Source organism: Desarmillaria tabescens, assembly GCF_030435595.1.
Source record: "Desarmillaria tabescens strain CCBAS 213 chromosome Unknown EV420scaffold_11, whole genome shotgun sequence".
Lineage (NCBI taxonomy): Eukaryota > Fungi > Basidiomycota > Agaricomycetes > Agaricales > Physalacriaceae > Desarmillaria > Desarmillaria tabescens.
Window position 1 is genome coordinate 625,066 of NW_026848310.1, and position 12,218 is coordinate 637,283.

General features: G+C 47.3%; 4 protein-coding genes across 4 annotated transcripts; 3 read left to right on the forward strand and 1 right to left on the reverse strand.

Moving 5' to 3' along the window:
- Positions 1–1,273: 1,273 nt before the first annotated feature.
- EV420DRAFT_1668706 (uncharacterized protein) lies at positions 1,274–3,794 on the reverse strand (the record flags this gene model as incomplete). Its single annotated transcript, XM_060479013.1, has 7 exons — positions 1,274–1,883; positions 1,938–2,783; positions 2,840–2,986; positions 3,013–3,276; positions 3,330–3,610; positions 3,657–3,697; positions 3,745–3,794. The coding sequence occupies 7 exons, from the start codon at positions 3,792–3,794 to the stop codon at positions 1,749–1,751; spliced, it is 1,764 nt and encodes a 587-aa protein (XP_060333026.1). The 3' UTR covers positions 1,274–1,748.
- Positions 3,795–4,116: 322 nt separating this feature from the next.
- Positions 4,117–7,112, forward strand: EV420DRAFT_1530483 (nucleophile aminohydrolase). Its single transcript, XM_060472603.1, has 12 exons — positions 4,117–4,607; positions 4,662–4,968; positions 5,023–5,175; positions 5,226–5,385; positions 5,437–5,542; positions 5,591–5,690; positions 5,740–5,802; positions 5,857–5,973; positions 6,022–6,079; positions 6,130–6,414; positions 6,465–6,530; positions 6,587–7,112. Exons 1-12 carry the CDS (start codon positions 4,252–4,254, stop codon positions 6,628–6,630), a joined length of 1,815 nt encoding a protein of 604 aa, XP_060333027.1. The 5' UTR covers positions 4,117–4,251; the 3' UTR covers positions 6,631–7,112.
- EV420DRAFT_1530493 (mannanase) lies at positions 7,020–9,412 on the forward strand. The gene is made up of 14 exons (XM_060472604.1): positions 7,020–7,346; positions 7,404–7,632; positions 7,693–7,794; positions 7,850–7,950; positions 8,005–8,056; positions 8,110–8,121; positions 8,173–8,263; positions 8,321–8,427; positions 8,493–8,642; positions 8,693–8,759; positions 8,818–8,826; positions 8,880–9,070; positions 9,122–9,145; positions 9,202–9,412. Exons 1-14 carry the CDS (start codon positions 7,241–7,243, stop codon positions 9,296–9,298), a joined length of 1,338 nt encoding a protein of 445 aa, XP_060333028.1. The 5' UTR covers positions 7,020–7,240; the 3' UTR covers positions 9,299–9,412.
- Positions 9,245–10,896, forward strand: EV420DRAFT_181281 (signal peptide peptidase-domain-containing protein). Its single transcript, XM_060481115.1, has 6 exons — positions 9,245–9,583; positions 9,640–9,726; positions 9,779–9,895; positions 9,950–10,040; positions 10,099–10,340; positions 10,405–10,896. Exons 1-6 carry the CDS (start codon positions 9,479–9,481, stop codon positions 10,870–10,872), a joined length of 1,110 nt encoding a protein of 369 aa, XP_060333029.1. The 5' UTR covers positions 9,245–9,478; the 3' UTR covers positions 10,873–10,896.
- The last annotated feature ends 1,322 nt before the right edge of the window (positions 10,897–12,218 follow it).

Genomic DNA, 12,218 nt, shown 5'->3' on the forward strand with positions numbered 1-12,218 from the left:
CTCATGATGACACTTGATTCGTAAAGGGTGCACCAACACTCCATTGTACTCTCCACCACCAAGCCTTATTGAAAAGTAAGTCCAAAAATGTTGACATTTCCACTGAGCTAAGGCTCCAATTCCTTCATAGTATACAGCATATTTTACACAGCTTGAAGCGAGTGTCCGATCCAAGGCCATCGTGGAGCTCTTTTCTTTTCCCAAAAACGTCCGGATAAACGAGCTAACTCAGCCAAGTTCCTGCGTCGTGCTCCCAGTAGTTTGTAATCGAGGAATCTGTCAAGGATGGCAAAGCTTGGTTGTGTGCGGTACGGCAAAGCAGAGTTCCGCAATAACCGGTCATTGTGACCTTTTTCATGCAGCATGGATTTTTGCAGTTCGCACAGTTAAAGTTCAGGGCGACCACCTGGCAGGTATCATATTTCAGGTCCGTCAATAATATTTCGTCTCAGGCAAGCCGACCCCTTCTTCTATAGATCCTTACGGCCCTAAGACCTCGAATTTTCTAGCTTAGGAGGAGAGATTGTATGCGATGCAAGAGCCTCGAGTCTAGACCCCACCCAGCTTGATGTGGGCTAGTAAACACTGAAGCGCTCCTATCAGTACTGGTGGGGGCCATAATATAAGCTGTGGAAAGCGACCTGGGAGACGATGCCTAATGTTTGCTTCAAATGATTTCCGAACTCGTTCTTCACCTCGGTGACAAACAGAATATGAAGTTGTTTAGTTTACAATTGTCCTAGGGCTCACAGTATTAACTCATTGACAGCAGTAAGGAGACTTGTACCTATCTGTACCGGTCAAACCGTAAGTAGGAAGAAATGATTCAAAAGTCATTGACTTGACGTTGAAAACAACTTGACACATATGATGTTGACACTATGCCATGTGGTTCGAGCGGGGCCGAGCCTGGATGTCGAGAATATTCAGGTTTGTGAACTTTCTCTGGGTGAGATACGATTGATCTGCTTTCACACCCCGGCGCATTACAGCGGGGTGCCAGAACGTCCGGGCCAGGGATAAACTCAGGGCAAGATCTTGAGGCATTTTCATTGGCACAGTGAAGTCGAATATACGACATTTCCCCATTTACCCGTGAAATATCATCAAAGTAACAGGACTACAGCATGAGAGCAGGTCCACGAGACTCATGATCATGAAACTATCCTTCGAACTCTCCTCACGATCTTTGAAAAAGCGCTGGGGCCGTAGTGCATCATTTCCGACGCCGGGAGTGCAGATGATGTTCGAATATCTTCACAGAGTGGCATTCTTTCGCTCTGTGTTCTTGCTTGAATGATGAAAGGCGTTGCCAGTTAATGAAAGTAAACATGATGACAAGCGCAGCATTGATTATTCGACCGCAAGATTTTATTTATCACGTTGAACCAGACCTTAGCGTCTATTCCTAGGGTCGGAATTTGAACACCGGACAGATCTAATATATTGTTGGTCGCTATGGACAAGCCAAAATCAAGATGGGATCCTGGACAGAGCCACATGCTAAGGGGTGGAAGCATATGTGCCCCAAGTCAGCCCAAGTTCCGTACCATCATAAGGCTCCGAAGTTTCAAGCGTCCACCCGCAACGCACATGCATCACAATAAAGACACTAGGAGATTTTCTAATGACTCCATATCATTATCCCGACGGCACGGCGCATCCGATTACGTACCTTACGGGCGGGCGAAAGGAACAACGTGTATATACCAGTAATGGGAACAATGAACGTCATACATCATGCTTCATCACCCCCACGACTCGATCGAATCAGCCGAAGACTGGGACCCCAACACGTCGCCCGATTCGTCGATATTTGAGGTAGAAATTTCGTTACTGGTTTTTGAAGATACCTTGTCCAATCTTTCAATCAAAGATAATTCCTACGATGGCCAGATCAGGGAAAACGAGATTACGTTAGTTCAATAAGGGCTCACTTTGTCTTCAACAACATTTGTTACACCGATGGAAGAGGATCTAGAGCGTTGAAGGGGAGAAAGATAGATACCGGGAGCAGGAGCAAAGGCAGGCATGCGTTCCTCTTTCGAGAGAATTTGACGTTTGTCCTCTATTGCTGCTGCAGGGGATGTGGGTGGTGGTCCTGACGTTTGGTGTGCTTCGGAAGGAAGGGCAAAGCGGAAGGGACCCGGAGATGAACCGTAGTGACGAGGTGTAGACGTCTGAGGATGAGACGGCGCCTCCGCAGTTAACTTGTTGACGTTGCCAGCACGTCCCCTGGCTGATGTAGGCTGACCGAGTCGTTCAATTACTCCCGTTTCCTGTCCGCCTTCGCTCAGATGGTCCGCGGGAGATTCGGATGGAACAAAGAAAGTTTGTAGCCCAGCAGTTCTGCTTCTATCATAAGGCTTCCATTGGAAATCCAACTCGGTGCATTCCACGTCGTACTTGATCTCAGAAACAGGGTCAGAAGAACTTGAACTTTCAGCAGGCGAATCGAAGTGAACTGGGCGAGAGATCAAATAACCGGGTCCCGGCGTAGAGAATATGTTTTGGAACCGGGACATATCTGTTCCTTCTCTTCGGTGAAAGCAAATATGAGAAATCGGAGCTTCGTCCTGCTTTACTTCATCCGATGAATAATCAGCAATGGGGATATCCGAGCATGGGGTAAGCATTTGTTGAGAATACGGTGAAGCAAGGTGGTTATGCGAAAGTTGAGAAGCACTTGTTGGTGTATCCCTGAAATAGGCGTATTCTGAGTTGATATTGAAGTTGTCGGGCAAATCAGCAAGGGGCAGGTCTGACGAGTCAATTTGGAATAGCTGAGAGTGTGATGAGGGGTCAGATGAGTGATAAGAACGTGGTCTTGAAGCATCACGACAAGACGAGTCAGGATATTGTTGGGGACGGTGGTGGCGGTGACAATGTTAACGTTCTTGCTACAAACGGTGAAGGGTGAGGGTGAGAAACTTGTGAAGCGGGACCAGGCCTCGTAAATGGGATGAAAGATAGCGATTGTAGGTTGCTAAGTTGAGTCAGTTTCGGCGAAACTTTGGATCTGTCAGAACAAGGAAGAGCAGTAGCACGAAGTTGAAGTTCCGTTCCGTCAGCTTCAAGGGCACTGAACGCAAACGGGCTCTCTTCGTCAGAGAGATATACCGGATTACAGTCATTTGGATCTTTCAAAGAAGACGACATGGGTTGTTCCATAGAAGAAGGTAAAAGTAGACGCAATGGATGTGTCTCGTCTAGTGATAGGAACGCGTCGGATAGCCAGCTAGGTAATGCTTCAAAGGATCGATGATTGCTGGAGTTCTAGCAAACATCGGGTAAGGATGTCATCTAGTATAACGAAGATTGGCAAGAACCTCTCGATAAAGCAAGGAACTATCTTGGTCTTCGCCCTGAGACACCGTTCCCTGCCTCATTTTTATGACAGAAAAATCCTTCCCTAGCCTTCCAGATTGGAGGGTATCATATACATCCAGAGGTGTGGTGGGCATCACATAGCTGCTGTTGGAAGATGAACCAGCTGAACGCGTCCGGTCGCGCCTAGCAGGAGAACGACACGCGACATTCACGGTGTCCATCATGCGGTCAAATCGTGAATTGAGGCCCGTTCGTTGTCGCTTCGGTGCAGGTGTAATATCTGAAGCCATTGAAGCGTTCGTTACACTGAAGCTGATACAACGCACCCTGTATATGCGCGAAAAGAGACGAGAACGTAGACTTGGAACTGGAAATACGGTCAGAGTGTAACTGTATCATTGAATAGAAACATACCTTGGTTCGCCGAGATCTGCCTCTGAAAACTTGCGTGAGCGTGCAGGCATGCTTTCCAACGGTATCCAGCAGATGAAGAGCGTCGTGGTTGTATTTACGAGAGAAGGGTGATAAGGCGATTGCCGATTATACTGTCAATTTAGTATTCGGTCACCGCATTCACTTCAATCAACAAAGGTCTTCTCAAAATCATACCATGAACGGGTATCCTACGCTTTCCTTATTGCCACTGAACGCGTGCCGACCTCAGCAGTGACATGTCGCGAATTCGAACGAGAGCAATGACTCAGAAAGCGACATTCCATGAAACTGCCACAAGCGCAGCATCTACGCCAGTATCCAAGGGCTGACAGACTGTTGCTTCCAGTCCTTTAGTCACAGACGATGGTCGACATGTAAGCACAGTCTTATCATCGGATTCGTAATAGTAATCTAATTTCTGCCTCCGCTTTATCATCAGCCGGCTGATAACAGCGCAAAATAACTTCTCTCCTTCCAACTGCAAGGATGGAGTCGTGGCATCTCTTTGGGGAAGGCAAGGCCGGCCGTAGTGAAATACCCCTCCCTGCATCGTCTTCATTGGAGACTCGGAGGTCGAGGAAACCTCGCGTAGTCTTCCTTTGCTGCTTCTTGGGTCTTCTGGCATGGACCAGCCTATGTCATCGACATCAGCCACCGGATCCATGGGCTATCATTCAGCAAACACGCAATCCTGCATATCTCATCGAGGCAGAACATGGCGCTGTTGCGTCGGAGCACAAGCGTTGCTCTGACATTGGGGTCGACGTTCTCAAAGACGGGGGCAATGCCGTAGACGCGGTCATTAGTGTGACTTTCTGTGTTGGGGTTGTCAATATGTTCTCGTATGTCACAAGTACAGCACTTCTCCTTGATAATTCTTCTTAAGGCCGATTCAGGTCTGGTATCGGCGGAGGCGGCTTCATGACCGTTCGCATCCCACCTAAAGATGCCAATTCTTCTTCACAAGTGTTCAATATTGACTTCCGAGAAATGGCTCCTGCGCTGTCGAACTCGTCCATGTTCCCGGCCGGATCAAATTCCTCAAGATTTGGAGGCCTGTCGGTCGCCGTGCCAGGAGAAGTTCGTGGGCTGGAAGAGGCGCACAACAGATGGGGGTCACTTCCATGGAACAGGCTTGTGCAACCCAGCGTCAACTTGGCCGCCGGTTGGCAGGTCGATAAGGAGTTGGGACGTAGAATTCCGGTGCGGAATGAATATTCTGACGTTCGCACTCTTTTGCCACTGACATGTTTATAGTGGTTTGCTGATTTGATGCTGGGAAACCCGGATTGGCGTGATATTTTTGCTCCGAATGGAGTGCTTCTGAAAGAAGGAGAAATAATCAGAAGAACAAACTACTCCAGGACCCTTGCGACAATCGCTAGTGAAGGTGCCAATGCCTTCTACAAGGTATGTTTAGATGTGCCCTCTCCTGTAGCTTGCACTTAACCTCATGCTAGGGCCCTATTGCAGATGCACTTGTTCAGAAGATCGCCTCCACTGGTGGCATCCTGTCCCATGCGGATCTCGAAAGGTACAAAGTGAAAGTGACGCGAGCTCTCCAAGGGACTTATGAAGGTCGGAAAATATACACCACCCACGCACCTACCTCGGGACCTGGTGAGGATGAATACTGCTCTTCTCCACCAAGGCGTCTAACAAGGTCCTCAGCTCTACTTCATATGCTTAATCTGATAGAAAAGTATGTCTTAGAGAAACGAAATGGTGTCAACACGCATAGATTAGTTGAGGCAATGAAATTCGGGTTTGCAGCACGGTCGGTAGCACCTACAGCAAGTTTCTGCAGCGTCTAATATCCTTTTAGTACTAGAATATGCGACCCCGATTTTCAAAATAATACCGACGTCATAGATTCTATATCCACTAAAGCGTTTGCAAACATCATTTTCCCCAATATCACGGATGTGAGGCGTCCTTCCACTACTCATGTCGTTGCACTCATACAGTATTCAGGGACATACACACCCACCTGATTACTATAACCCTGAATATGATGTCTTGACAGATCATGGAACGGTGAGTACCCGCGACACTGCAAACAATACCAACAGACCAATTTGTGAATATCAGAGCCATACATCTATAGTTGACAAAAACGGCATGGCAGTGTCGCTAACGTCCACTGTAAACCTTCTTTTTGGGTCAGAGGTTCTTGACCCAGTGACCGGTGTCATTCTGAACGACGAAGTACGGCGTTACTCCATTTGTCAACGTTTTGCTCACTCAGCACATTAGATGGATGACTTCAGTGTTCCTGGGACGCCTAATGGATTCGGCTTATGGCCTTCACCGTGTATGTCGAGTTCCTATTGTGTTCTGTCCTCCTGATGCGTGATTACAAAGATAACTATCCTGAGCCTGGAAAGCGTCCCCTGTCGTCGACATCGCCAACGATCATTGAGAATGCCGATGGGTCGTTCTACCTGAGCATTGGTGGATCTGGAGGATCTCGAATCTTTCCAGCTGTCTTCCAAGTGATACTGAATCTTGACTGGGGCTTGAATCTCGGCGAGGCTATTGAATTCGGACGACTTCACGATCAATTATATCCCCTTTTTCTGGATGCCGACAATGTGTATCCCAGTGACATCCTGGATGACTTAAGAAGTAGAGGACACAATGTTACTGGTATAGTCATATTGGACATGCCCGGAATCTACATCATTGACTTTGGATAGTTGCCGATGTAAATCGCGTCGCCTCTGTTGTACAAGGTGTTATGATAAAGGATGGGAAGATTTTTGGTAAGCTCTTTATCCAACTCACAGTTTATATCAATATCTTATACCTGAGTCCGAAGCTGCGAGTGATTCCCGTAAAAATGGTATAGCAGCAGGATATTGATGATACGGACGCTTATGTGATACCAATGGATCTCATTTTGCAAGTACGGAAATGTGTCCACAGGTTATCTAGATAATCTTTCCGTGGCTTGAAAGCCAGAGCCCTGCATCCAAACCGGGTCCTGAGAGCAATCACTTCAGGGACTTGCGACTGCCTGCCTGGGACCAGCTAGGCCTAATAACGGATGGTAACGTCATGTGGTTTGTCGCATCTGACTCTATGCCTTACTGCCCTGGCGCGTCGGATGTGAGCTGGGCAAGTGATGGGCATGCCTCGGACTTGGGTGATCATTCATTTGACTATGTGAAATGTTTGGCAAGTTTGGAACTATACACCGATATCGACACCGTGGCTAGGTCTTTCGCTGCCAGCTGCTCAAGGGTTCACTTTCATCAAGTGTTCATCAGCAGGACGTCTGATTCGGATGATTTTCGCCTATACTTTTTATCACGCGTCGATTCATTGTCCTCTGTGGTCGCCCGTTCATATCAATTTTTTTCTAAGACGGCACTACTTCGCTGAAGTATGCTGCCGCATTGATCGCGAAATTTATCCAGCTGGCGCCTTGGTATATATATTCCACTACGGGAAGAGTGTGTTGGCTTGAAAGATGCATCTGCTCGCTTTTCTGTCTCTGAGTACATTCCTGTGCTCTGCGTTCGCTGCTGTTCCTGAGTGGGGCCAATGTGGCGGCATTGGATGGACAGGACAGACCAGTTCGTAACTTACCAGTGCTTCAGAATACTAATCATGGACTAATTCCACAATGGCAGCTTGCGTTAGTGGTACAGTATGCACAGTTCTCAATGACTATTATTCTCAATGTGTGCCTGGAACAGCCACAACAACCGCCGCTCCCACGACTGCTACATCAACAACCATTTCTTCCACTTCTCGCACAACTGCTACGTCGACCACAGCTTCCGCACCATCTTCTACTGGCTTTGTAACTACCTCTGGCACAGAGTTCCGCCTCAACGGTGCCAAATTCACTATCTTCGGGTAAGACGTTTTCATCGCCATGTTGTGATCAGTGTGATGTTCTAATGAATATTTTGACAGCGCCAACTCATACTGGGTCGGGTTGATGGGCTATAGCACTACAGATATGAATAAAGCCTTCGCAGACATCGCGGCTACAGGTGCCACTGTCGTCCGCACATGGTAAGCTTTCGTGAAGAATATTGCAGTGTTCTTATCTCAACGAGTGTATTTCTAGGGGCTTCAATGAGGTAACGAGTCCTAACGGGATTTATTACCAGAGTTGGTCCGGAAGTACACCAACTATCAACACAGGTTCTACGGGTCTTCAAAACTTTGGTACGTTCAAAGCGTGGTCCCAGATAAAGAGAATCTAACCCGTGGTCTTCTTAGATGCCGTCGTCGCTGCTGCTGCTGCACATGGCTTGAGGCTTATTGTTGCCTTGTCTGTGTTTTTTTACTCTATAATGAGAATTTCATGTTGATTCTGTTTGTCAGAACGAACAACTGGTAAAGATTTGACATCATATAGCCATTTCATACTATGACGGCGCATCTTAGGTCCGACTATGGCGGAATGGATGTATACGTTAACCAAATTGTCGGGTCTGGCTCTGCGCACGATTTATTCTATACCGACTGTGAGGTCATAGTAAGTGATCTCGGAATTTCTACTTGCTAACGTCGTCGATTGAACATGAATCTGTAGTCTGCTTACATGAACTACGTCAAGACCTTCGTCTCGCGCTATGTGAACGATCCTACTATTTTAGGTTGGGAGCTTGCAAATGAACCTAGATGCAAGGGGAGTACCGGGTACGTTTATTATGGAAGTCGAACGTTCTAGAATTCTGGTCGCTGAACACCTATGTTGCGAGTAGGACGACCTCTGGATCATGCACTACAACGACTATCACAAAATGGGCCGCGGCAATTTCAGCGTACATCAAGTCGATCGATCCCAACCATCTTGTCGGGATAGGAGATGAAGGGTTCTACAATGAACCTAGCGCACCAACATATCCATATCAGTACGCGAATTACTCTCCCACGTAAGCTAAACTAATACTTTTGGATTCAGAGGTAGCGAAGGTATCGATTTTGATGCAAATTTGGCCATTGGTAGCATTGATTTCGGTACATTCCATGTGCGTACCTTTATCGAGAAAATATCTGAGTTCTCCTGCTCAAATGCTGCCTTTCTAGTCCTATCCTGTATGTTCACTGCCTCTAACAGTTCGCTAAGACTCGAGCTTATACGATTGCAGATCAGCTGGGGTCAAACCACTGATCCTCAGGGATGGGGTACACAATGGATCGCTGATCATGCAACGTCAATGACAGCTGCGGGAAAGCCCGTAATCTTAGAGGAGTTTGGAGTCACCACCAATCAAGCTACTGTTTATGGCGCCTGGTATCAGGAAGTTGTCTCTTCGGGTCTTACTGGCGCTCTTATCTGGTAAGAGACGGTCTCCTTTACGTTGTTGGAGAAATTTTAATTTCTCTGCAGGCAAGCTGGTTCTTATTTATCATCGTACGTTCTTGCGTCAAATTTTCCCATGGAATTATTCGGGCTAAAGTCTAGCACAGCGGAGCTACTCCGGACGACGGATATGCAATTTATCCTGATGATCCTGTATATTCCCTGGAAACCTCCTATGCGGTTACATTGAAAGCGCGGGCGTAGGATAGGGTACAGAATAATTTTTGCTCCGATGTGGTACTGTAGCCGAGCGGCTTGACTATGTAATGAATAAAAATAGCACTGTTGTCACGATCGATCAACACCTCCTTGAACCTGACACATCAACTTTCTTCCGCTCTTCCACGATATCCGTACTTTGAAAGGGCGTATAGAAGGCATAACATGACACGGATGAAAGATATTGACTGGGACTTGCTGTCGTCATATGCTGGGCTATTGACGTTAGCGAGTACGTCTATATACCTGGGCTCTTTGGGCTCTCTACCTGTACGTGTTGCAAAAAAACTTAGCGGACGAGGCTTATAAATATCTCGGCCTTGTAGAATACAAAGGGGAATGGGGCTGATGAAAGTGACGAGGACGAAGATGTCGAGAGGGTGTCCTCGGAGGATGCTTGGTTGTTCCCGCTAGTAAGCCTTTACCCGCATTTTCGACGGCTGTAGCTGAAATGCAAGATGGAAGATTGGATCTGTGACCCTTTTTGCCTTGTATATGATCATTCAATACTTTGGAAAGGAGTGGATCAACTGGCTTCTTGGGATGTATTTCTCCGTCGCTGGGATGGGATCTGTTTGGAAGGTTGGCTTCACTATTGAGCGCGAGCTCTACGTACTCAATCTGAGTTTTTTTTAGTCATCGATCTCTTTGTACGTCTTCGCAGTGGGAAGAGATCGATGGAAGAAGTATGGAAAGCACACTTTTACAATCTATAAAGATACCAACAGTAGGTCTTCGAACAGGGCTCTCCATTCTATCTTCTCTGACTCAAGATTCTTCTGCAGAAATTCTAACTCTTTCTTGGCGTACACCCACATTATACTTGCTTCCTCTATCCATCATACCCTCGGCACTTTATACGTTCTCGGCTACGAGTCGGAAGTCTGTTCTGCTTACGGATATATTGTCACTCTCCTTTTCCCACAACGCACTATCTCTGCTTAAAATCGACTCGTTCAAGACAGGCTCAATACTCCTAACCGGCCTCTTCTTCTATGACATATGGTGGGTTTTCGGGACTAGAGTGGTGAGTTTAATGATTTCCCGACCCAATGCCTGCCCCTGGTGTTCTAATTGTTCCGTTTGTCCAGATGGTCGAAGTAGCGACCACGCTTGACATTCCTATCAAGCTGCTATGGCCCAAATCTATGGTCTTCTCGGACTTGCGGGGTTTTACGATGCTTGGGTTAGGTGATGTTGTCATCCCTGGTGCATTCATAGCTCTGGCGCTGCGTTACGACTACCATCGTTTCTCCAGACAGTCCCACAGCGGAACCCGGTTCTCCAGACCTTACTTTCATGCTTCCCTATCCGCTTACGTAACTGGCTTGGTAACGACGATGTCAGTGATGCACTTTTTCGGCAAGGCGCAACCCGCGCTGTTGTATCTAAGTCCTGCGTGTATCCTGTCTTTTGTGATGACAGCCCTCTGCCGCGGTGAGCTTTCTGATGCGTGGGACTGGAGTGACACACCACCGCCGGCTTCGCAAGACCAAGACGCTGGGGATCATATGGAAGAGAAAGCTGTGGAAGGCGGAAGTTCCGAATCGAAGGACTAGGGGGTCTACGAATACTTACCTTCGCAGACTTGGGTCGAGTGGAGCGGTTCATAGGCTAATAGTAATTGTTGAATTCTGTGCACACGGGCGTCGACACGAAGTGATCAGGGCCGTATTGATTCGGGTGCCTCGGGTGTGAATGATCGATGTCTTTTTTTCACTTTTCGTTCTCCCCCCTGACGAACCACATGCTGCGTAGTGGATGTGAGTGCTTAAAGTCATCATTTGGACATACCATTGGTTCGCAGATATAGATTTCCGATGGTTGACTATGTGCACATGGGGAAGGAATGGAGAACACCTTGTTACTTCATTCTGCCCTGACTTCAACTACTCACTTTTCAAGATGATTTTTCGTACTTGAACTTTACTTCTCCTGCCTAATCGGGAACTAAACGGAAGAGCCCTCGGAAGGTAAATCCGTTTTGCAACGTCCTTGTGCTTGGTCATGAGGACCCCGAAGCCGGGTGAACGGGGATAGTGGGGTCTGGTGGTGAGCAAAAGTGCAGGAAGATGGGGGGAGAAATAGGAAGAAAGGAAATCAGTGCACAGATATAAAAGGTCTTTATATACTGCACGATAAGGAATAAGGGGCTGTGTGTACTTGCACAGATAACCATGATAACAGTTGTCGTCGAGGTATTATCTTAGATTCGCACGTGTGGGTTTGTCTTGACGCGAGACGGGACCGGTGCGTCTATGTCTTATTATTATATAGCGCATTCGCTAACAGATCACCTCCAATTATTGACGCCGCTCCCATGGGGTTTCATGCACATGGCTCGTGAATTATGGCACTGTTGATATACACGAGTGCCACAACTTGATAATCCTCATCAAGTGAGGTGTCAGCTTGTATTTGGTCTTAGTAAATGCCTCTCACGACAATCCAAGAAGAAAGGAAACTCTTATACCTGAGGAAAGCGTGAGGAAGGGTCCGAGCGACTACCGCGGCTAGTATCAAGGGTCCAGGGCTGGGCTAACGCCCTTGCAAGGAATAAATATGTCCCAGAATTACAGACGATGGAGAATTAGTAGAACATATAAATGCTGGAAGCACAGCCCAGGGAAGACTTTGACTTATACAAACAGAGAAGCGTTAACCCTTATGTGAGAACGAAGCAGAGGAACGTTTGTCATTGAATCATAAATGCTCGAATGATGGCGGCCCGATGGAAAATGGGAATAGAGAACCTGTTGTTAGGAGCGTACGTATGCCGGGGGATAGAAGGGCTGCAGGCGCCCTAATCTGATAGCATGACAGAGGGAGCAGTCGTCAGAGTGTAAAGTGAGTGCGCTGCATCTTGCTGAGATCTTGAATGTTAGATCTCGGGCGCTTCCGAGAT